General features: G+C 42.1%; 1 protein-coding gene across 1 annotated transcript; it reads left to right on the forward strand.

The window, feature by feature from the left end:
- Positions 1-12543: 12543 nt before the first annotated feature.
- Positions 12544-24003, forward strand: LOC104079116 (A-kinase anchor protein 13-like). Its single transcript, XM_009581026.1, has 3 exons — positions 12544-12591; positions 13013-13160; positions 23693-24003. Exons 1-3 carry the CDS (start codon positions 12544-12546, stop codon positions 24001-24003), a joined length of 507 nt encoding a protein of 168 aa, XP_009579321.1.
- The last annotated feature ends 446 nt before the right edge of the window (positions 24004-24449 follow it).

Genomic DNA, 24449 nt, shown 5'->3' on the forward strand with positions numbered 1-24449 from the left:
AAGGATCACAAGCTGTGTCCTTATTTCTAACCAAACTATATAACCAAACTCTATATTAATAAATATAGAGTGCACGTGAGTGAATGATCAAGGTCGGGTCTTCAGCTGCATACAATGTCCTGAAAACCTTACTTCAAAAGTGACCTGCATGGCTTCCGATTTCAGCCTCTGCTAGCTATAGGTTCTTTGTAACGTTATTGATCGTTCTTCTAACCCACTCGCGTCTCCTGCCACTCTGAAATCAATGCTGGCGGTTTTTTTTAGAAGAATAACCTGAGAGCAGTACTGGATATGAATGTGTTGGAACAGGACTGGAGTGACATGCAGGGGACGAGTTGGGAAGCATTAAGTGTCATCTTCTCTTGATTACTACCAAGGCTACAACCTTAGATCTGCCTTTAAGACAGGAATGTTTTTTCATGGTGATAATGATCAGTGGGTGTGAAATGGAAAAGATTAGCAGCTAGAGAAGGATGATGTATCACTGCAAACTTTTTTCCTTTTTCCTTTTTGATTAAAAGGAACAAACTTGTTTTAAATCACAGCACTCCTCCTCTGCATGGTTTGTCTAAGGTGTGCCCATGTTATTTGGAGTGACAAACCCAAATGTGTCATAACTGGTGATTGCATGGGAGGGCAAACACTTAATTGATAAAAATGCTCCCATTGACTTTGGTCTTTAATCAGGTCTGTGGATGGAGTCTCTTGTATAAACGGCCATTTATGAGCTGTGTAACCTGCAGAGTTTCTCAAGGAGAGTTTTGAGATGAGAGCTTCCACTTCCAAGCCAAAATGCTATACAACTTAATGAAGTATGAACTTCAAAAGCCTCAGAAAGAATGCATTGACCCTCTCTTAATATAACCTGGGTTTTTGGTACAGTAGGTCCTCGCTTCTGTTAATGAATGAACTACTCCTATAGATTTCCCAGTGTGTCCTGCTTTAATCTAAAATGGGAAGAAAAGGATAATGCTTATAATATTTTTCTCCCACTTACATATTTCATACAGAATGGTACCCTACTGAAGTGCACTATGTATTCCCGAGGAAAACAATTGCGATAACCTCTGATGTTCATGTTTTAAGAAAAAAAAAACCTATTTTGAATAAATATTAAAGGATTAAAGAAAAAAGTTCACAACACAGAGAGCTTGAGGCTTGTGGCAGCAGAGCCTGTCCCAAGCACCGTGGTTCCCCGTGTCCGTGAGTGCTGCGAGGTGTTGTGCAGGCACGCCTGCCTGGCAGCCGGGTTGTTACTGTGGCTGCAACCATCTCAGGTGTGACTTGTGCACTATTGTGTGCTAGATAATTAATGATCTTCAGAAATCTCTACCAAAGGGACAAAAGGGCAAAATGAAATACCTTTATAATTCTACAGTAAAATGTTGTCTTGAGGTTGGCAGCTGTGGTTTAGTTACTTTTCCACTAACGCTGAATTTGTTTGCTTAGTGGCATCTATGGTGACAAAGGCCACTGGGATGCTGAATAGCTGAGATCAGTCCAGCAGAAAAAGTAAAATATACCTCGCATGCTTTTGATATGGGGATTTCTCTCAAAAATCACTATACAGAAGCCCTGTCTTACTTTCTCTCAAGGTCCTTAGGCAAGAGGAGAACCAGTCTTGATGTTTAGTTCAGCTCTGTGGTGAGAGGATCTGATAAACCTCTTGTCTTTTATTTGTTGGGTACTTGATTTCTTCTTAATGACAAAGTAGTTTTCTGCCCCACCTTCAAAATGTCTTTGCATTATGAATGAGTGGAAGGCCTCTGAGCACCTTTTACAAATAAAATATTTGCTTGTGTTGCTTGTGGAAGAACCTGCTTCTTGGTTGGTTTTAAGAAAGTTGGTTGGGGCGCCTGAATAAACTGATTTTTTGAGAGGAGCACATTGCAACTTGTCTGGTTCTGCTTTCATTCTGCAGGCAAAATAGTTTCCTCACTAAACTGTGCTTGACCTCATCTTTTAAGTTTTTGTTACTTAGGTCCTTGATCCAGATTCTTTTCATCTTCCACTTCCCAAATTCTGCTCTACATCATGCAAGAAGTCATCCCTTTTGTTGAAATGGGCGTCTGGCAGCTGCCACCTGAGCTCTGCACCATGCTCTGGCAAGCTGCCTGCTGCTTCCCAGTTCCCAGGTACCTAAACGAAGACTTTAGGTTGCACAGATTGGTTATCACAAGGCTGTTCGCTTGGTTTGCTCCTCTTAACTGAGGCGTTCGCTAGCTTGTGAGATCTGTGCGATGTTAGTATAGGAGTTCTTGTGCAATGGTCACTTCTGTGCATTTCCTGAAGGCAGCTTTGACTGGAGAAGTCGGAAGAGGCCTCCTGACCATCAGCATCGCCTTCCTCCAGGATGAGCCATTGATTAAATTGCAGCTGTGAGGCCCCTTCTCAACGCTTCTTCCATATTATCTGAAACTGAAGATGCTGGTGATTTGGGTTGCAGGTCCTCCTCCCATAATTATCTATTTGATCTTTTCTTCTGTGATCCTGTTTTGTGGGTATGAATGTGCTGGTAAACAATAAACGGACTAGCTTAAACAAAGTCTGGAGCACTTGTCTGAAATTCTGCCCTTAAGTCACCACTGCTTTGCAGCATTATGCGTGAACTTGAAATAAAACAGCTTCCAGAAGAAAGATGCTAGAGCTGGTACCAGGTAGGGGTGGGAAAGCAGAGGAGACAACGATCCCCTCTGATTGCTTCACTCTGTTTTCTGAAACTGCAAAAGGAATCCTTACGTTGTCACACAAAGAGTTTTATTAAAACTAGGTGAAATGACAAATACCTCTTAGGCTCTGAATTTAGGGTTCTTTATTTCTTGTGATAGCCAATGAGCTGGTTAATATCTGGAAGGATGCTAGGAGATTGCATCCTGTCCCCAGGGGTGGCTGACACTGTTGCCTCCCCTCCTCTTAGGAGGAATGAGCAATGGAGATCAGGACTTGGTGTTTAAGAGGATGAAAATACTCTTCAACTACTCTTCCTCTGTGGAATGTGTTTATATAGAGAGTTTATAAATATTCTTATGTTACCTTTAGAATGACCAAACAAATTTCCCATTTTACCAATCAAGGTACATGTCCCCGCTTTATTTTCTGTAACAAAGTGCTGACAGTCCTTTTGTTAGACTAGAGGCAGTTCTGACCGCAAAGCTGGTGTGAGAGTAGTGCTTATGAAGATGTTGATTTGATGAAGGCATGATGTTTTCAAATAAACTCTCGAATCTCTTGGGCTCTACCTGCAGTGCCTCCTGTCTGCTTCTGAAGGTTGTGCTGCATGTGGTGTCTCTGCAAACGCTCGTCCTCGCCTTGCTCAATAAAGCAATGCCATATTGTGCATAAGTGGAAAATAAAATAAACTGTGATTAATTGTTGTGTGTAAAGATTGATGCTGTGCACTGCCATCAAGTGGCAGTTCTGTTGCAGGACATTCAGTGCTGCTTTCTGCAAGGCTGCGTGCATTTGTATTTTTGTTTCAGTGTATCTTCTAAGTATTGCAAAAGTTTCACCTGTCTAGTAGTTGTGGTTGTGGGGGGTTCTTTTTCAGGAAGATAATGGTTATAATGGTTTCTATTCTCTAATGGCAAAAAATGTCACTTTAAAAAGTGCCTCGATCATTACAGTAGCTCCAAGTACTGTAGTTTTGAAATATTTAAAGACTGGCGAGGATATTTTGCAGCTGGCAGGAAAATGAGCATTCTGAAACACACTCTGAGCTCTGTCCTTTCAAGGGTTTTGCTGTACTGCAGAGGAGGCTGCAGTACCAGGAAAATGCCATCCTGCTCTCTTAGCCTTTGGGTATTAGTGTTCAAACCTGATTTTTTTTTTCCTTTAAGACACATCAAGGCTATTTGTGAAAATACTCCAGTGATAGGAAATTGTTTCAAATAATGTGTCATCATATGTACTTTATCTTCCAGGAATTGTGACTCTCTCCACCTCTCTGATGCCAAGAGAATAGCTGAATTTCTGTTAGTCACTGAATGCATTAAGACTGCCTGCTATTTCTCCCAAGCACTACAATTTTGTTGTTACTGCTACGTGAGTAATTAGCAGGAAATACTATCAATCACTCAAGCAGCTCGTAATAAAACAAACTGGTTCGGTTCTTTAACAGTGTAGTGGAAGACAGTAGAGGCCAGAGCAAGACATTCCTATCAATTTGGTTGTGTTTTATAGGAATTGATTGTAGTGGTTTTCACAATTTCTGATAGTAACATCAGTACTTGTTGTGGAGACTGGATGCTACTCGAGGGGATATTCTGCTATAGGGAGATTCCTCCTGTCTTTCATCTTATCTTCATGTTCACGTGGTGGCATTACATGGAGACTTGCATAGTTTAGAGGGCAAAATCCAGTGTGTTATTGCTTGTGTTCTTGCATACCTCCTCCTCCTCTGTATGAGAGCTGTTCAAGGCTTGCTGTGGAAGGGGTTTGGGGTTACTGTCAATAGTTGCTTATTCAGATAGTACAGGCCATGGTGACTGAGGACAGCAAGCACACAATGTTTTAAATGAATGGTCTGGCTAACACTAAACTGCCCAAATAAACAAAAAAATTAATATTTTCTTCAATATATTGCCAATTTCGCCTAAACAGTAAAATTATGGTAGCAGTTCTTCCCTAGATGTTTGCATATAACACAAGTGGTTGAATGACACTTCTCATCCTTTCTTTCTCCTTAACTTTGATTTTTTTGCCATTTTGCAGTTAATTTTATTGTTAATTTTTATCACGTCTTCCTGTGTGCTAAAAATTATTGGAATTGACCTTGGTTGTTTAGTTTTGTGAAGGCTGTCTGCATAGCACAGTCCGGCACCAAGCAGATGCACTAAACATGCTCTGAACAAGTGTTGGTAAAGTAAGTGCTGCAGAGCATGTGGAACCCCGTGCTAAAGCAATGATGCAGCTAAATTAGCTATTAACAGCACAATCTAATAACTTGCCTGGCTCTGTGCAGCAAAGTGATGTGTCATGAAGATGTACCATAAAGATAAATTATGCGTCTTTTTCAGCACTAATGAGATCCTGTTTACTTTGATGGATTTTCTGTTGGCATTCTGTAGAGATCTCCTTCAAGCTGCCTGGATTAATATGTGTGTAATACCTATAATAGCATCTTGACACTCCATAAAGATTTATCTCTGAGCTGATTGATTTGGAGACCGACTGAGACATGCTCTGTCAAAGGATGTGGGCTACTAATACCAGATTTCTTCAAGTATACCCATTTCTGCAGGAGTTTGTGTTGCTCACGCTGGTTCAGAGTAGGAAATCTGCTCCTTGCTCTCCTTAAACTATTTATCTCTTTGCAAATAAACCCTGCTTCAGGATTAGACACCTGGACTGGCTTGGGACGTGGTGTGAGTGTGAGATTGCGTTAATAAATTGGCTGTAACGATGCTGGCTCTGCAGACAGGCAAGTCGAGGGTGTCCATCCTGTGTTTTCAGCACAGGTCACACTCAGGATGGATCTGTGGGAGCCAGCTTGGGCCTGGAGGCAACAGTTCAGAGTTATTTATCATAGATGTCCATGTTTTCCCACATACTCCTTTTACCCAAAGAGTCTTAACTAAATGGTCTCTTGACTCTCTATCCCTGCTTTGCCCTGCGTCAATCATAAAAGATTGCATGCTAAGCTAAACTTATTTTTGGACCAAATTCTTTCTCACCTTTGGGGGAAGAAAGCGGTGGAGAGAAGAAAAGTTATTTTGCATATATGTCAGTGTTTCAGTCACGGCTTTGTGGCTAGCTTTGGAAGAGGAGATCACTTGGCTCAGTGCAGCGTTAATGAAATATGGAAGGTGTCACCTCGAGTTGCTATGTGGGCTGGCAGAAAAATGCGTACCATCGTTCTGCTCTTTTGGTGGCCTGTGGGCAAGACATTATGGTCTGCAATTGTGTTTTCCTAAGGGCAAGAGACTGCTTTGCAAAATCTGCCTTTCTCATCACAGAAGGGCTCAGTATCCGTGCCGTTAACCTGAAATCTTTTGCTGGCAAAAATATTAGCTCTGCTGTTAATTTAAAAGGGAAATAAAGTAGGTTTGGAGATGGATATATAATTTTTTTTTTTTTTAACCATTGGAGTCATTCTTATCTTCCTTTGTGTTTTTTTTATTTCTTTTAAGAAAACAAAACAAAAAATCTCTGCTTCATGCTCCTTTAAGATCAATGAGTTTGAAGTCATTGACTATGAAAAGGGACCCAAATCTACCCCGAACTTGGCAGCTTGCCATTCTGTTTATTTCTGGAGTGTCTCCCTGGAGGTTTTATCTGCGGGAGGTTGCAACACTCCAGCCGAACGACATCCATCTTTCTCCACACTCCTGACCCAGGTCACTGCCTTTATCAAGGGGGATATCTCCAGGCGAGGAGGGATTTCTAGAGTTGCTCGTGTTCAGACAGATTTCACAGCCCTACCTTTGTTTCTGGGGACTGGAGTTCTGCTGAATAAACTGCTTTTGACGTGATTTTTCTCCTAAATGTTCCTCTGAGTCAATACGTACTGGCAAAATTGAGGATGTCTGTAATGACTGCTGTTATCTTGCTGTAACAGACACCTCTGACCTCGTCCCCTGGTCCGTTCCTTTTATATACGTGTGCTGGGAGCTTGCAGAGTAAATGGCCACATCTGCAAAAGGGGATGGATGTTTCCAATAGCATCGTTGCAACATCTGGGAGTGAAGTATCAGGAAGTAACATCCAGGCCCTAATAGTGTTCCCAAGAGGGAAAAGGCACTCAAGATTAAGTGAGGTGCACTCACAAACTCACCCTGTGCTAAGGCAGAGAGGGAAGGGGACTTAGCTGGATGTTTTGTAGGTAGGACCCATCCCCAGATTCCACCCCTCTGGGTTGAGCTGCTCATCTTCTTCTGTTAATCTGGGAATAGCAGCTTGGAAGAGTTTGCTGGACATAGGTTATTTTCTTGCCGTGGAAAGCAGAGCATCCCTTGGTTTTATGAGCCAGTGGTGATAGCGCTCGGTGTCTGCGTCACGCTGACCGGCCGGAGCGCTTAGTCAGACCTGAGAAAACTGGGATCCAAGCCTTTGTCAATCAGAAGGGTTATTCCAGGAGATGAGAGCACTGTCATGTTTGCCCTAAAAATAGTTGCCCAAACCTCCATCTCCTTTTGCAGTCAGGAGCCCGTGCGGCTGCGCCTGGTTTTGTTCTGCATGGAGATGTCCATGTGTTCATGTGCTGCGGGTGTCTTTTCCAGATGTGGTTCTCCAGGGGGTTAAGCACATGTTTGCACCAACCCGAAGTAACCTTAGATGGGAGGGATCTTCCAGGATACTCAGCCGAGATGGGGACACTGTCTGAGAGCAAAAGTCTAGCTTGTTGTATACTGGCAGAGGTAGATGGTAATGGATCATTGAGCGTCTAAACAATTATATTTTACTTTTTCCTTGCGGGATGATTTCTGCTACATTTTCTAAAGCTGCCTTGCAGTTGTCTTTTCCATCCTCCAGTATTCTGCAGTCCTCAGTTTGAGGTGGAATTTTCTCAACTTTGATTTTGTCTAATTTAATTATTGTCAGTCCTACACACTTTCCAAAGAAAACGTCATATGATTGAAAAGCCAGCTATTCCTTTAAAAGCCATTTGGATGAAAAATACTCGGTGTGTTTGAACCACGATTCCCGTTTCATTGATGGGGAAACTTGAAGTGCAGGGATGTGAAAGGACTTGCCTCCTGCTGCAATTACAGCCTGATTCTGTGTGCTCTGTGTTGAGCAGAGCTGGGGTAACAGCGAGTCCAACTCCATCTAAAAATGAATAAATAAAGGTAGCAATGAACCTAAATTCCTTGAAGGAGGAGGAAGAAACCACAACTGTGATTTTATGCTGTCCGCCTGGGTACAGTGCAGTTCTCTTAGGAGCTATTTAGAGCTTCCCAAAGGGGAAAAAAAAAAATCTGTTTCAAAAGCATGTTTCTCCTTTTGTGTCCCAACATAATGCAATAAGCAATGACCCATCAAGGATCTGATTCATGTTATGAATAGCGGAAACAAAACAAAACTTGTTACAGTGGCAGGTTACGTTTACTCATCTAATCCAGCGCCTAATCCAGCCTTTTTAATAAAGCATCATATTGCCAACATCTACAACAGATCTTTAGAAGGAAATATATTGGGAGGAAGGTGTCTTTCCTTGTGTGTGAATCTCTAAGCCATCTCACCCATGGACTTTCCATCACTGGCTAGGCTTTACCTGCATGAAAAAAACAGCTGGAGATGGCAATGGTCATCAGCAGCAATTTTGCTTTTCTATGTAGAACAAATTCAGGATTACTAGTTGTTAGTGTTTTCTCATTAAAAGCAGAATTCTAAAGTAATGCTTGAGTGCTTCAGTGTTGCTACCTAACACACACTTCATTTTCATAAGTATTTTTAGACTCTGTGTGTGTGGGGGGGGGGGGTGGTCAGAGTAGGTGGTTAGTGGGTTAGATAACATATTTCAAAATTCCCAGGATGAACCATGGGGGAAAAACCAGCTTAGAAATCACATGCTCCAGCTATAAAAATACAGCTTGCCTTTTTTTTTTTTTTTTTTTTTGAAGAAACTTTAAAATTTTTTAGCCAGCATAGTCCATTGTAGAGAAATGTACCTGTTGCTGGTAGAGCCGATATCCCTCAGAAAACTCACCCTTGCCAGCTAAACTCATGGTTTTCATATGGAGGTCTTGAATACTTCATTTGTGGGGGCTGTCCTTGCAGTCCCACTGTAAAGGATCCTCTATGAGCGATTCCCCAAAACCAGACAGATTTTCAGAGCCTGAAGTAGAAGAGAAAGATGTCTTTACATGCTTAAAACAATTACTTCTTTTTGGAAGTACCTTTTTGGATAGTATTTTTCAGCTAATAACATAAGTGATCTTAATTCTTTTGAGCTTAAAGATTTTGTTCACTTCATCGTCACTTCCAAATATTGTTGAAGTCATCTGTTTAAAAAAGAAATCCTTTGAAGGTAAATAATTCACCTTTACAGAGACAGAAACCAAGTCTGAGAAAGAAGAAATGATTACTCAGAGTTGCTTGTACTTTGCCTACACACAATCTCTGTACCTTTATAACTGCAGCATTGGAAAAACAAATACCTAAAAAGGTGGAGCTCTCGTAATGCCAACCAAATATGCTGACAAACAGGTGCGTTGTCTACCTGGCTTTGGTTTTTAAACCTAGGAACAGCATTTGGGCCTTTTTAGAGATAATTGCATTTCTGCTGCCTTAAACTAAGCCAAGAGTTCAGAAATGTGCCACACTAAAATCCCTTTCTGAATTGTTTTATAGGAGTTTAAAGCCCAAGGTCAGGGCTTTAAACCCGTCCCTTGGCAAGGCAGACCTTCCGCTTTCTCCCTTCAGTTTGAGGAAGGGAATATATTTAGAGGAAAGAGCCACATCCACGTTCTTTACATCCTGTTACAGCTATCTGAAACCAGAGATTTTCAGATCCAAACGAGGGAGAGGGCGACCTGCTTCATGAATGGACCAAAATGGAATGTTTTCATTTCCAGTGGGCTTTAAGCCAAGTAAATATTAGTCGATCCAAACTAGTTTTGAAATTAAATTATTCTTATTTGTTGGAGCATTCCAGAGAATGACTTTGATCTGTCTGTACTTTCACCAAAGGGATATTGGCAGGCTGGCCTCCCATTTCTAGCCATTCGGGATGAAAGAGGGGTTATAATAACCACCTTGTGTGGCAGTGATACTGAACAGATGACATTTTTTAGACAATATTAAATGAATAAAGGTAAACATACTTCAATTAAAATGTTTTTGGAGGCTGAATGCAATAGTGCTGTTGGAAAGTCTTCTATGTGGGTTGGAGGAATTTGGCTGCATTTGTAACTGATTTTCTTTAACTCCAAAAATGTTTGAAAGAGAGGGGTTTGTTCTGTGCGTTATTTCCTTTTCAAATAAATACGTTGTTTCAATATAACTTTTAAAAATCAAATTAAAATTGGCAGTGGACAGTGAAATTATTAATAACTGGGAAGTCGAGATGTGCATTACTTAGTGCTTTGCTCTTTTCCTTTTGGGATCTCGGATCACGTCACGCACGTGAGCTGTACCACGCACAGTACAGCTGAGAGGTAGCCCAGAAGACACCTGTAAGTAAGCTGAAGCACGCAGCAGTTGAGTGGCATGTTATCCATCTTGCTGAATATATTTGGAGACAACTTAAAATTTCAATTCAAGAAAAAAGTAAAATGCTCAGGTATTATATTAAGCCTATTGGGCGTTCCCCTTCAGTCTTTTGCTGGAGGGTCCTCCAGAAGAGGAGGAGGAGGGAGCAGGGTAGTGGGGACCATCCCGCTGTAAAGTGCTGCTTCGGCACAGCTGAAGAGCCTTTTAAACTGATACCAGGTAATGATAATTTGTGCTTCCTCTAGACTTAAACAGGAATTAAAGTAAACTGAATTAAAATATAAACATAATAATTTTGGTTGGATAGGACTGCTGGAGTTCATCTGGTCTAACCACCCCCCAAAGCCGGGCCACCTTCAAAATTAGGTCAGACAGCTCCACACCTAAAGGTTGGGTATCTATATGAGAAGTTCAGCTACCTTTTTTTAAGCCCCATCTTAGACAGATTTCAGGTTATGTGGAACCTTTGGTGTTCAGGTTTTTTACTTGTCTTTACATATCTTTTGTCAATAACTAAATACACAAAATAGCTTTTGCAATAACTCTGCAAATTAAATTGCTTTTCCTTGATATGGAAGTGACTGTTTCACATGGATAGACAGGTGTCTTCTCATGTGCACTCTATGCGGATTTGCTTTTCTTTCACAGGAATTGGACTAGCTGTACTTGCTTTCTGAGTTAAATAAAAGAAAAATCTCCTTTAACAGATACCACTTTAAACAATCAGCCCTGTTGATGAGTGTCCTGAAATGTCACCTGCATTTTAAGTCTATTTAAGTACTTTGTATGTTCATGCCTTAAGGGAGGAACAGTTTGAACAAAGACGGATATAAGAACCAAAGCACAGAGGGTTTGTAGGTTAAAACTTCAGCTTTTGTTTTTTTGCACATCCGCTCAAAACTGGATCCATTTGCTTGAAATGGAATATTTAGTTTTCAGATCAGCATGTGAACTGGTCATGCTTGAATTTAAAGCTTGATTTATTTCTTTTTGCACCTGTTTTTATTTTAGTACTGACTAGATACAATATACACTTTTGCTACATGGTTCCTTTCTCCCCAGCTGGAAGTCTGGTCTGATATTATCACATGAGACCTTCCTAAAATGTCTGGAACCTCTGGAAATGCAAACTAGGCTCACTGCTCCATTTATCTTTTTTTAATTCATGGTTTTCTTTCCTGTGTGTTATAAGACCGATCCATATATTTGTTTTTAAGACTAGGGGGCTGATTGTGTGCTGCCCTGCAAAACCTTGTTTCTATCATAACAAGGTGCAACCCTGCCTGGGGCAAGAGGTACCAGACAGGCCAGATCAGAGGAGGAGAACTGGACATGAACTTGGAGGAGGAAGCTGTGGAGCGGCGTAAAAGGAGCTGAGATGAGGGAGAACGGGGGGGGGAGACGTGAGACAGAGCGTGGGAAGCGATGCTAACGCAGCACGGGTGTGCGGGAGGGCTTGGAAGACTTGGACTTTTCTGCAATAATTATGTTTGACAAAGAGAAGGAATGAACTGAGTGATCTTAAGGAGAAAGCTTTAAATGAAATGACATGCGTATTCTGTTGTGTATGCAAATTAGAATTGCATAATCTGCAAAAATAATAATAAAAATAAAAAATATGTTTTCCAGATTTGCAGCCTTAATCATATGCTCAATGGAGCAGTGGCAGAGAGCTGGCTAATGCAGCTGCAGTGTAAAACTGGGGCATCCAACTGGTTTTGATCTTGATAGAAAAGGGGCAGAAGGTCACTTCACAGTCTGTTGTTCTCAGTGTCTCGTAGTTTATGTAATTCTTCAGACAGATAAATGATGTATGGTGAGATCAAATGAGCATGCTTCACTTAGTGCTGTAGTAACTGCAAGCTTTCCTTGCTTTCCCTTCCCCATGGAAAAATGAAGTTGGTGGATATTGCTCCTGTTCTTGTCCACGCAAGTGTATGAATTTCAGGTGTATTTACTGTATTCTGTGCTGGGTTAACTATGATAACCATGTGTGCCCTTTACGAACATAATTTTTGCTGATAGCAAAGATGAGCAGAATGATAGAATATACTGAAATACCGAGATACTGAAACAAAGCCTCCCTAAAACTAAGCAGGAGTGTTCAGCCAAAATATCACAACAGATTTCTTTTCAGGGCCTGAAGAACTGCTGGTTTTGATAACGTACAGAGGTTTTCACCAAGGCACGAGCTTATAGATGAGTAACAAGAGCTACCACTGTCTGTACAGCCACAGTTACTGTTTTTTTGTAAGGAAGGTGGAAAAAATCTCAGTGGATATGAAGCTTTCATATCTTTGTATGTTTATGGATTGTGGATGAGAGATGCATTCAGTGATTAAGTTGGTTGCACTGGAAGTATCAACACAGTGCCTAGTTTGGTCAGGGGAAATGCGAACATTCAAGCAAGAATTAGGGAATTTGTTCAGATTTCTGAAGGTAGAGGCAATTTTAGGCCGCTATCCCAATTCTGTTGTTTTAGCTATGCATGTGTGGGGGGATATGTATATATATGCATGTGTGTGTGTATAGAAAACCCTGTGTGGGGTGTGTGCTCATGTTTGTCAGACTCGGCATGATTTCACCATCTTAAGTTGCTATTTTGAATATACCCTTGAGATTTCTACATATCTCTTCCCAGAACTGTGCTCAACATATTTTCTAGCTGGTGGGCTGGCTGTGATGCTGAGAGGCATGCTAAGGATGACTTGCATATCTGAAAACTAGGATGGGCCCCGAGTCGTGTGAAAGGAGTGTGTATGAACAGGGAGCAGGAGCCTTGTAGGTAGAGAAGTTTTATGTTATATGATGCAGTTCTTGCAAATGTAAACCTAACCTTTTTCCTTGTCCTTTTTCCTAGGGTGACTCTGTTATTACAGTGCAGCTGACTGAGGAAGATAAAATTGAAGATGATGTAGTTTTTTACTTGGTCTTCACTGGGTCAACTGTCCAACACTGCACAAGCACGAGAAAGATTAATCCAGGGAGTCTGGAGACAATTTCTCCTGGTAAACAATTGCCTTTCTTTGCACATCAGTGTATCAGTCTGTGAAATATGGTTAATGCAAGTAGACTTAAATGTAATGCTGTTTTGTTGCTTGTCTTTTTCCTCATTTACACATTCATAGAGAGTAGAAAGCGTGGTTTGGATGGCTACTTTTGCCTTTTAAAAATCTCTCGCTTGATTTCGCTACAATTACATGGCTCTGAGATTGCAATTATTTAATGTGTAACTATGGGATTCTATTGTAGAAAATAACATTATATTTACACATAGTAAAAAGTTTTTAAATGCAAGCAAGATAATGGAAGACACATTTGCCAGATTTGAGATGCTACTGTCCAAGCAGTGTACAGCCCAGTAAGTCCTAGCTAAACTTTAGGATCTGCTTAACTTGGTGAGGTTCATTGCTGTAGTTGTGGTGAAATACAACTCTTTTCCCCTAAATCCTGTCATGCAGATCAGAGCCAACGCAGAGTTTCTGAAACTCTTGTAGTGGCAGGCAGGCAAGCAAATGGTGCTTGGTGCCATCCCTCCAGCACAGCCAGTTCAGACGGGGTGGGTTTTCACGTTAAAGCCCACCACTCTTCTTAAGCCTTCGTGCCATTAACAAAACAAAACAAAACAAATCGGCGCGACATTTTCCTTTGGTGACTTCAGGACCGTGGGAATGAGCGTGTTCCAGGCTGCGGTCCTTACCATTAACCTTTCATTCTGACTTGTTGCTATGCAGCACATTGATACTAGTGTGAGAAAATGCCTGATGTTTTCACTATACACAGTATAGCTTAAGTGATCGAGTGTATTTATTTCTTGGGTTTGCTTTTTTATGTCTCTCATAAGTATTGTTTTATGAGAGATGCACGTGAAGTAAAATTTGGGCTAAGGAGTTTTTCCTCCTGGGAATGAGTGGCTAGGTGTTGGCCACTGTATTTTTTTATTTCCTCCTCTTTTTGTGCTGTTCGGGTTGTTCAGTTGGCTTGGGAAGAGAAATCTTTTTACGGTTACTGACGACCAGAGCTCCGTGCAATCAATTAGATTAGTGCTTATTTTCTCCCCGAGGAGGGAGAAAGAGGAGTGACTCCTTCCCCGCTTTTGTGTGGCGGGCGCAGGGCTCTGCCAGCCCCTCTTGCAATGACCTCACCTCCCCCTCGGGACTGCGGCTGTGTCGCCAAGAAAGGAACTGAAAAGCTTCACTGTTCCCCTTCAGCCCGTGCGGGAACCGGCGTAGTTGATGGGATTTCCGGGTGGCAGCGACGCTTTCCTATCAGCGCTGGCCCTGACGTCCTCGGAGCAGCGGTGGATGCGGCTGGGGCAGTGGCTGCCAGGCGGTACCCGGGGCGATGCTCTGGGCTCTGCCTGTCCTGCCGGCCCCAAATATAACTGAGTCACTGGGGAGGGCTCCCTGGGGCTCGTTTTGTCGTTGTTAGTGGGAAATCTGACTCCGTTCGTGATTCAAAGGGAAAGGAGGGAATTGCTCTCAATTGTTCCTTTAGTTATAATGGGCTTGCTTTTTTTTTTTTTTTTTTTTTTTTGGACCCAGTAGAGTTGTGATCTTGTGGCGTGGGATGCTAGATAGGGATGGGTGCTGTCCCAAAATACAGCTTGTATAAGACAATTATAAGACATAAAGAGTTAACGGACCTTTCGGAAAGATAGTCCCATTCCTGCCAGATCACTCTGGGGCCATGGAGCAAGGGAAGAGGTGACATCTCAGATGTAAAGCGGCCATTTGGATAACAGTAGAGTTGTGATCTTGTGGCGTGGGATGCTAGATAGGGATGGGTGCTGTCCCAAAATACAGCTTGTATAAGACAATTATAAGACATAAAGAGTTAACGGACCTTTCGGAAAGATAGTCCCATTCCTGCCAGATCACTCTGGGGCCATGGAGCAAGGGAAGAGGTGACATCTCAGATGTAAAGCGGCCATTTGGATAACATCCTCTTCTGTGCTCGTACCTCGTTTTGGAGAAACTACCTGAGAAAAAAAGACTTTAGTGGTGAAAAGGGTGCTGGTCAGAAGCGAAATGGGGAAAAATTTTTTTCACATCCTCCACTGACACAGATGCATTTGTCCAGTGTTGCTTCAGCACTGACTTCTCTGATTTCAGTAAGAGCATGACTTATTTCAACCCAGCTTTTCCTCCTCCTCCTCCTCCTCCTCCTTCCTGAACTCGACAGTGAATCTGTAATCGTGTGTTTACACTGTATATTCAGCCAGTTGCCTTGGAGATGGTTGTGGTGACTCAGAGGTGGCGTTATTTGACCTTGCTGCAGGATTAGCTATGAACAAGAGACAGTGTGTGGGAGACCAGCCCTTGTTTAAACATCCAAGCCCGGGCACTTAGTAAGTGTTCTGCAAGGAAACTCTTGCAAACAGCTTCTAGCCAAAATCTCATCCTTCACTTCCAGCTTTGAGCATCTTTCGTTTGTCCCTGTAATGCACGATGTGTTGCACATCCCTGGGAGCACAGCTGCTCCTCAGGGACGGCTCAGGTGGATGAAGGAAGGGCTGATTCACTCAAGAACATACCGAGCCTCTCTGCCTGCCTGCCTTGACCCTCCTCTGCTTCCCTTCTGAGCTTGGAGGCTCTTCCCTCATCCTCGTCCTAAGTCCTCAGAGTTTCTTGTGGTCCCCAGGAGACTTCAGATGAAGTCCATCAGGGCCTGGGGTGAAAGGGGTAACCATAATTCTGTTAAAGCTGATGTAAAAACAAAACCAGGTTTTTTATTTTTTTTTCTTGATGTTGTCAGTAGTTTTGGTGATGTATGGAGGCATAAAAAACAGAAAGAGAAATGCTTTTATTACATCTGCTGCCAAAATTAAGTAGAACGTTTTAGCAAAGCTTTCAAAGGAAATCACATTAAAAAAAAAAATCTCAACAACATAAGGTGGTTTTAGATGAGAAATTAAAGAACACGGAATAGAAATATAAACTGTCAGAATACCTCCTAAATTCTCATTGTTTGTGACAATTTTCTATATCCTGAAAGACTTTACCTAAATAAAAGCTTACAACTGCAGAGTCAGATGACTGCTGCATTTTATATAATTACTAGAGTAATCTGCCTCTTTCTTATGCTGTCTTTATCATCAGCCTTAAACACTGAATATATATTGTTAACAGTACTGTTCAAATGTAAGCTTTTATTTCTGTGCATAATAAAAGAAAGGACTTCTGGTTGTAAATTTATGGGAGCAGCTTTTTTTACCTGAAGATGTGGCTAAATGTAGATTCAGAAGTCACTCAAAGGATGAAATACTACCTTTATTTTTGCACTTGCTCTGAAGGATGGGATGGGGTGGTTATCCTGCCCCATTATTGACTGTGTTACGAATTTAGGGGAAATAATTTCCCCTTGTGAGAAAGATTCTCATCTGAGCTGATCTATCATAACTTAAACTGTCAAAATAACCTACTGAGTTACAAGAATTAGGCAGTGGATGATGGCTTTGTGTGCTTCCAGTAGCTCTTTGGCCAGCCTAAGGACAAACCAGCTTACATTATCCAATTAAGCTTTTGTTTGCCTTGGTGAAAAGGTACCAAAACCTTATTTAACTATTGCTTTACTGTAGCTGTTAAAACGCTTCTATTTCTAAATGGTCTGGTTCAAATTCTCCGTAATTGAAGACGTTTCCCTTGGTACCAGAGGCGCTCTGTAGTTCTGCAGAACAGTTTCAAACACTGTCTCATCAGACACTTCCCACGTTTAGGTCCATCTGCGTGGCAGGCAGAGATGCTCTGGCACTGCGTGTTGCTCTGGTTTGGATATCACTAGTTGCAAAAGCTTGGTCGCTGGAGTTTGGGTATTAAGAAAATACCAAAGATCCGAGCAGGGAAGGATGCAGAGAGATGGTATCAGCTCTGCTGCTATGGCTAAACTGTTGTTGCTGCTGAAATTTTGCAGTTGGGGATGGATATGCCCACTTATGCCACAGATGCTCATCCTACTTAGTGTTGGTCATAAACTGAGCTTTTCAGCAAGCCCTTGTTACTGTAGTAACTGAGACTGTCGTAATCTTTAATACATTTTTTTCTTCCCAACATCTCTGCAGAGTAGTGAGGGTAACTGAGACACTGAATGGCCAAGCAGACTGCACGTGGTAGTCTAGAAAGTCTGTCTTAAAGCAGGGAGGTGAAACTTCGTTGCAAGACAGCTGCCTCATCGCCTGTCTCTGCTGCTAGAGCAGCTTTTCCTCCGCTGGAAGAAAAAAACTTAATAATAAAAAGCCTCAAATCATGATCTGGCAAACAAACCAACAAAAGAAGGAACGACCACATCTCTGTCCACATGAGTCAAAAGCCCTGACCACAGCCTGCCGTGGGCAGTGGAGGCATCTTGGCATCGGGAAGCTCTTGGGCAAATTTGGGAAGAACTTTCTCGCAGGAGAAAGCTCACAGAGCGAGCTGGTGTGCTGGGAGCTCGATTGAGTATTTGTGTGGTGCATCTACTGCAAGTTGTGTGCCGTCACGATAATGGCCGTGTTACTGGGCACAGATTTTGCTGTGCATTTAAAGACTGGAGTGTGGTATCTGGGAAACGTAGAGGAGCTTGGTGGAGGAAAATAGGGAGAGACAGTCCAGTACTGTAAGTCCAGAGCTGCAGCAACTCCTAATCAAGCAAGTGAAGGGTAAGAAATACCCTGTCTATAAACTGAGTCACTGAAACAGTAAGTAAGGTAATTTTGTGAGCTATAATGGCCTTTGTGTGTACTGTTGCAATGTGTTATAGCACTCTGAGCCTTTGCTCTGTAACACCCAAATGACTTTTCTCGTTGGTTGATCTCAGAAGGTGCAGGATTCTTGTATGGGTTTCAGAGGGGAGGAGGAACAAAATTAGAGGCAGAAAAAGGGCCTGAGAGACTGTGTTTGCTGGTAGCTGCTTGCCAGCAGTTTCCACAGGGCACAAACACTCCCATTTACTCCAAATGCTTTGACTCACAGGGAGCTTTCGCTCCGTGCTTTAGCTAAGGTGGAGAAGCAGGTTCTGTCTTTTACTTGTTCTTAATTCCTGTAGTTCTCAGATTTTTTTTTCTCTGCTTTCTTTCTGCTAGTTAAAAGGATAGACTAAAATTAATTTCAATTAGCTTGGAAATATCTTCATTTAAAACTTTTATTTTACTGTGAAATCCTTTACATATGTTCATGTTTATTCTTTTCTACCACAGACTGTGTTTTCCCCTAGGAAACAACTTTTCATAGAAAAAGCTATATTTCATGAATTACAATCTTTGTACTGGTAGACCAAAAGGGTAAACAAGTTGCATAACAAATGACCACTTGGCAATACGAGTTGTGGATTTGAAAATACTCTTAATTATGAAACAAAAAAACCCCTAAAATAGAAATAAATAGCTTAGCCAAGAAGACTTTTTGCAGTCCATCCTCTTTGGTGTACTTAATTGCTCTAGGCAGTGTAATTAAAAGGAAATGATGCCAGTTCTAGATGACATCAGTCACAGGAAAAAGTGATTGAGTCTGTATTGAAATTATTTATGATGTAATGTGTGGGGTCTTACGCTTCTATAGATTTTTAGGACATCTGCAGTATAAAGCACTTTAAAAAAATCTTTCTACACTCTCCATATTAATAGTTGAGGGTTTAAAATGAAAAACAAAGGCTCCTGTCTGTTACTGGTACTGTGCCTATGTATTTCATAAGGTTTCCTATGTTGCAAGAGTGAATACAATAACTGTGTAAATCGCACAAACGCACTTCAAATATGGGCTCTGATTTTCAGAACCAGAATTTGGGATTTCTGAAAAGAAACCCTTTTCTGAAAAGAACCACTTTTCGGATGGCCCCAGGAGATCCCTTGATTTCCCTATCCACGAGCCACCAGATGGCAACGTTTCTTGGATGCAAATCCAAGATACTCCATGAGATTCACCACATTCGTTGTCTGGCTTTCCTGTCCTGCTTAAATGTCTTTGTAAGTCCTCTTCCAACCCAGCCCCACCATGGTAACTCAGAGGATGCAATTAGCACTGGAGTCCTTAGTCACCTATCAGGCAAACCCAAACATGTGCTTCCAGCAGGGCTTTAAATAGCCGCCCAGGCTGGGGGCCCATTGTTCGGTAGTTCAAATGTGAATTCTGAAAATAGGAGGTTTGGACAGGATTTCCACTTTTAGAGGAGTAGGAAATGAAATCATGTTTTGGTAAAGCTCTGTTTAGGGGGGGTTTGTCTCCATGTGCCTTGTTTAACGAGAAAAAGTCCAAAGAATTCTGCTGCCGCCCTTTTAATCACACCCCAGATCAAAGACACAGGTACCAATTAGATGGCCAGGTCTAAGGCTGTACATGAACTTATCTGCTAATTACTTACAGCTCAGAAATCTCCACCTTTTCTTCTGCTCATTGTTTTGCATTATCGTGTAGAGGAGGCAGTGCTATCATACCGATGCATCTCCTCTCTTCAGGGATAAAGATAGAGAGACCAGAACCCTGTGTTCTTCATTTTTTGCTCTTATGTATTGCCCAAAGTAAGTGGCCCAGTAAGGAATTCTTTCGTTGAAGAGTTGTTGTCTCATTTTAAATAACTTTTAAAGTGTGGTTTTATGTGGAGATGAGGAATTAGCTTTATCACGACAGAAGCAGTCACTGTGCCCATCTCTACATAGACTGAAATAGTTTTTTAATTTCTGTATTTTTCCTGCAATATGTTGGCACTCCTCAAAACAGCTCCAAGTAGTGAATTGTTTCCAAGCTAAATTTAAAGTAACTGAGGAGCAGAAGGAGAAATGGGGTAAAATGCAAAGGAAGAATTAAGGGATGGGTTACTTGACTTTTATCATAGTTAGGCCAGCATAAATGACCTAATTTCGTACTGTGGCAAAAAAAAAAAGTATGAAGAAGAGAAGCCTAGCTATACACATGAAGTTATGCTGCGCAGTCTGAGTCGTCAGCAAGGTGGAAACACTGTTGTGTTTGTCAGAAGAATTAAAATTCGGACTGGAATACTACTGGATGATACCAGTGTGGGGATGTTCAATATATCATTTGCTTTTCATTGCTATTTTGGCCAAAGGGCCTGATTTCTGGAGAAGACTGAAGGCGGTCAGGAGGGGTGCTGGGCGGCATCGTGAACCTGATTGCGTTGTAAAGCAGAGAGATTTCTCTTCCCTTCTGTGGGTGCACTCATGTGCGTGATTTATTCAGTTACATGTGTTTTCAGCCTAGCAAAATGCAAACCTTTAAAAATAGGCTATAAATAGGCTCATCACTCTTCCTGACACACCCAGGTTTTTTTTTGCCTTTCTAATGAGTCAGGAGTTTTTTGTTCCACTTCTGGGGAAGGTGTCCGAGGGAGTGCCAGCAGTCGGTAGACGAATGCCCCCTGATGCTTGCAAAGCACATGACTTGGTGCTTAACCCATGTTAGGAGGAAGCCCCGCTGTCTATCAGCCGGAGCAGAAAAGAGATGATCAAGAGCAATAGCATTTGTTCTGGTGTTGCGCAGAGCTCTTTGTGATCTTGGGTAAGTTACTTAACCTCATAAAAGAAGATTTGGGCTTGTTTTACAGATGGTAACCGCTTATCTTCTGAGAGTGCCAGAAAACTTAGCTCACTTTTGCTAATGCTCTGGGAAAAAGGGCTGTTGAAGTTCAGATATTATTTTAGGTGAAGGAGGCAACGGTCTTTGATGTAGAGAGAAGCGTTGCCCCACCAATGGTTCCTTCAGAAGGTTCATGTATTGGGGACATGTTTGCTTACATCGTTCCTGTAGCGGTTTCAAAGCAGGAGGGCAGAGACCTCTTGAGCAATCTTTTTAGTATTGGCCACGCTTGTTACTTACTGGCTCCTCTTTCGTTTGAACTGTTTGCCAGAAGTCAGAACCTGTCCCAGAGTCTTACCCCCCGAGTCTGACATCTTCTCAGATGTAGGGAAGGAGAACATCAAAGTATTGTGAGCGGTTGCCTTTTTGAAGAACATTCCCCAGGGTTTAGCAGGATGCTTGTTTGATCCTGTTAGATGAAAATGGATCATCAGCTCTGTCACCTCCCTTTCAAGGCTGTATTAGATATCTGGGGGAGTTTCAAGAAAACCATCGTTGGCTACAGATCAGGACATGGCCTCTTTGCCACCTCCCCTTGCAGTGTATTGAACAATCCTGTAGTTTTTCTTAATTTTGGGGCTGGTGTTTCACATACACTCCATCCAAGGGAACTTTGTGTACCTCCATGATGTACCAGTTTAAGGAGAACACATGTCTTGACTGAAGTTTCCCTAGTAGTTGTCATAATGGAGGAGCTTCTGCTGCCCCACAGAAGAGTTGTTTGGCTTCATGACAGGGAAATGACTGTCCCAAAGTGTTTCTCTGTAGCTGCTTATGGGCCGTATTTGCCTTCTGCTTCAATCCTGAGAGTCCACTGGATTTCTAGCAGAGTGGCTGTAGTCTAGGTTATTTTGCAGATGGGATTCTTATGGGAATAGACAGAAAATAGTTGGGGGGGGGGGAAATGTTTAGCTTTTCTCGTGCTATTAAGGAGTCTTTTATTACGATTTTTTTTTAACTCCACATTCTAGCGAACTTCTACTTCTTTGCATGAGGGAGAGCCAAGTTCGTAGCACTGGAGTCAGCGCCCATAGAGTAGCACGGTGTTCTCAGCAGGCTGCATGCAACTCCCTGCTTTTGTGGAAGTTTTAAACAAAATTAGTAAGTCTTACCAGCTCCTTATTCTGATGTCCTTAAGAAGGTGAGCAAAGCAAGAACGTGGAGGGATGTACACTTCTGAACTGCATTAAAGGCGAGTTCCCCCAAAGTTACACTGTCTCCCTGCTTCTCCCTTGAATATTTGAAGCTCCTACTGCAAGGACGGGTGGAGTTTGTGAATGGGTTTCATCTGGGCTGCTGAGATCCCTGCCACTGCCCATCCTGTTGACTGGTGACGTATTTAGAATGCACATGCAGTATTTCCAAGAACAGTAGAAGTAGGTCTTCCTACCCTTATTCTTTTTTATAACATTAATACTAGTATATTTATCCCTTCGGCTTTCACATCATCCTCTTGCTAATAGATGCCCGGTGCTTGATGGAAAGAAGTTTTCTCACCTTTCAGCTTCAGAGCCTCCCAGTTGAATTGAGCTGTTGCAGCGACATCCGTGTGTGTTTTCGTCCTCCCCTTCTACACTTGCCTGTGATACCCTTCCAGCTGGACTTGGTCTCCTTAGGAAGCCACGGAGCCTTGTCTCTGACAATTTTGGTGCTACTCACAGCGTCCTAATAGCAGTTTTGACCTTTCAATTAACTTCAGGATCGCCTCTTTCAGCAGACAAAACCTGTATACATGCCAAAAGCCTCAGAACAGATTTGGAAGGTTGGCTGAAAGACCATGAAGATTAGGGACATATTTTTCCTTTTGTCAGGGAAATCAACAGCAAAGGGCCCCGACACAAGAAGGGAACTTTCCCACTGACCACAAATAGGGGTTTAAATTGAATTTGCAAGCCTTTAAAAATAAATCGTCATTTTGTATTTAATTAAGCAGGATTTCATGAATGTAGTAGTATGCTGAGGTCATGGGCAAAAAGAAGCTTTTTCAGTAATTAGTGCAGGGTCCATGCTGTTCTGGCAAAACCAGCCATGACGTCAGTCTGAGACTGGAACAAGAAACTGTGCCGCACAGTGAACTTGAAACACAAACCTTATTATTGAAGGGGCATGTCTGACAATTACAAGTGCTGGTTGTGTTGGACACATAGTATATTTTTCCTTTTAAAATTGCAAAAAGGTGTTGTGGAGTTTGTTTTTTTTTTTTTTTTTTTTTTTAAGTTTCCGAGTCAATGAAATTGCTGCCATGCCAGGGCATCCTTTCTCCTGTTTCCCCTGCCCTAAATAAATAAATAAACTTAATGTTATCAAACTTTCAACCTTCTTGTTTTGTAAATATGGAAAGTGGCCATTTCCATGTTTTTATTTAGCAGAAACAGCTTAGTTTTAGTTTTGTCATGTGAACCCAAATGCAAAGGGCAGGTGCAGCAGTGAGCATGGGATCTGAGGGCGTGCACAGGGCAAGCCTGGGCAGGTTGTGCTCTCGTAGCCATTTAGGTCTTTATTTTAGGTGAAATTGCAGTATTTTTGGTACAAGCCAAAGTGTTGTGACAGCATTTGGAGTATGTAGTTTTGCAGCACTTGGATTCTAGTCCTGTGGAGCTGCAAAAGAAAAGTTTGACCATATAATCTGGCTTTTGGTACATTAGCAAAATCTTCACTTGAATTACTTAATGCTCTTGAGTTTACTCGTCGCTGATCAAAAATAGCCTGGTCAGATAAGGGTGCCTTAAATTTCTTGGTTTACATTGTGACAGAGAAGAGTTACACATCTTTTTCTTTTGAAGTCTGTAAGAAATACTTATCTCTGATGATACATACAAGTTCCCAAGATAGCGTTTAATTTAGTGCTGTGACCCTCAATAACTTTTTCTTACCTGATTTAACGTAAAGACTACTTGTGTCAAAGGAGTTGCTCAATTGTGTTTCTTCAGCGCATGCAATTGTTCTTTTTTACCGTTTCCCTTGGTTTTATTTTGCAGGCCACGACTGCTGTGAGACAGTGAAGGTGGCACTTTGTGCCTCAAGAGAAGGTCATCCTGTTCTGGTTGTGGCAGAAGAGAGTTTCCAGTTTGTCCAGGATGAAGCCTACGACGCTGCCCAGTTTCTGGCCACCTGCGCCGGCAACCAGCAGGCACTAAATTTCACCCGATTCTTGGACCGGTCGAGACCACCCGCTGCCGACGTGGACTTTTTGGATGAGAAAGTGGCTTTGGCATTTCGACACCTGAAACTGCCGGCAGAATGGAACGTGCTGGGAGCGGACCAGTCCCTGACCGGTGAGGACCTTTAGGGCATGCGTGAGACTTGCAGATTTGGAGAGAGGTAAAAAGCCTGGGAGAAAGGGTTCCCTGCTTTGGGAACCCTCCACGCATCTTTCAAAATGTGTGTTGGCCTCCGTGCTCGGAGATGGGATGTGATGTGCACCAACTACATCTGCACTATGCTTCGCACTTCAGCCGCCTTAAAATATAGAAAGCGCTGATGTTTCCTGTGTGTCTTCTCTTATGAAATAGCACAAGCTGTTGTAAATGGTCGGTGTTTTAAAACACACCCAGAAGGGTTTTTTTTTTTTGTGTATGTATGCAGTGATAAGTGTATCAGCATCACACTTCTGAAATTTCCTGAAAGAAACCTGTCTGCGTGTAGAAAGTCTGGTGTTCCTGGGAATATTATCCTTGTGCCACAAACTTGGCAATTTTGGTAAATGTTGGTTTTACAGCACATGTGCAAAGTGAC

Source organism: Fulmarus glacialis, unplaced genomic scaffold, assembly GCF_000690835.1.
Source record: "Fulmarus glacialis isolate BGI_N327 unplaced genomic scaffold, ASM69083v1 scaffold8697, whole genome shotgun sequence".
Lineage (NCBI taxonomy): Eukaryota > Metazoa > Chordata > Aves > Procellariiformes > Procellariidae > Fulmarus > Fulmarus glacialis.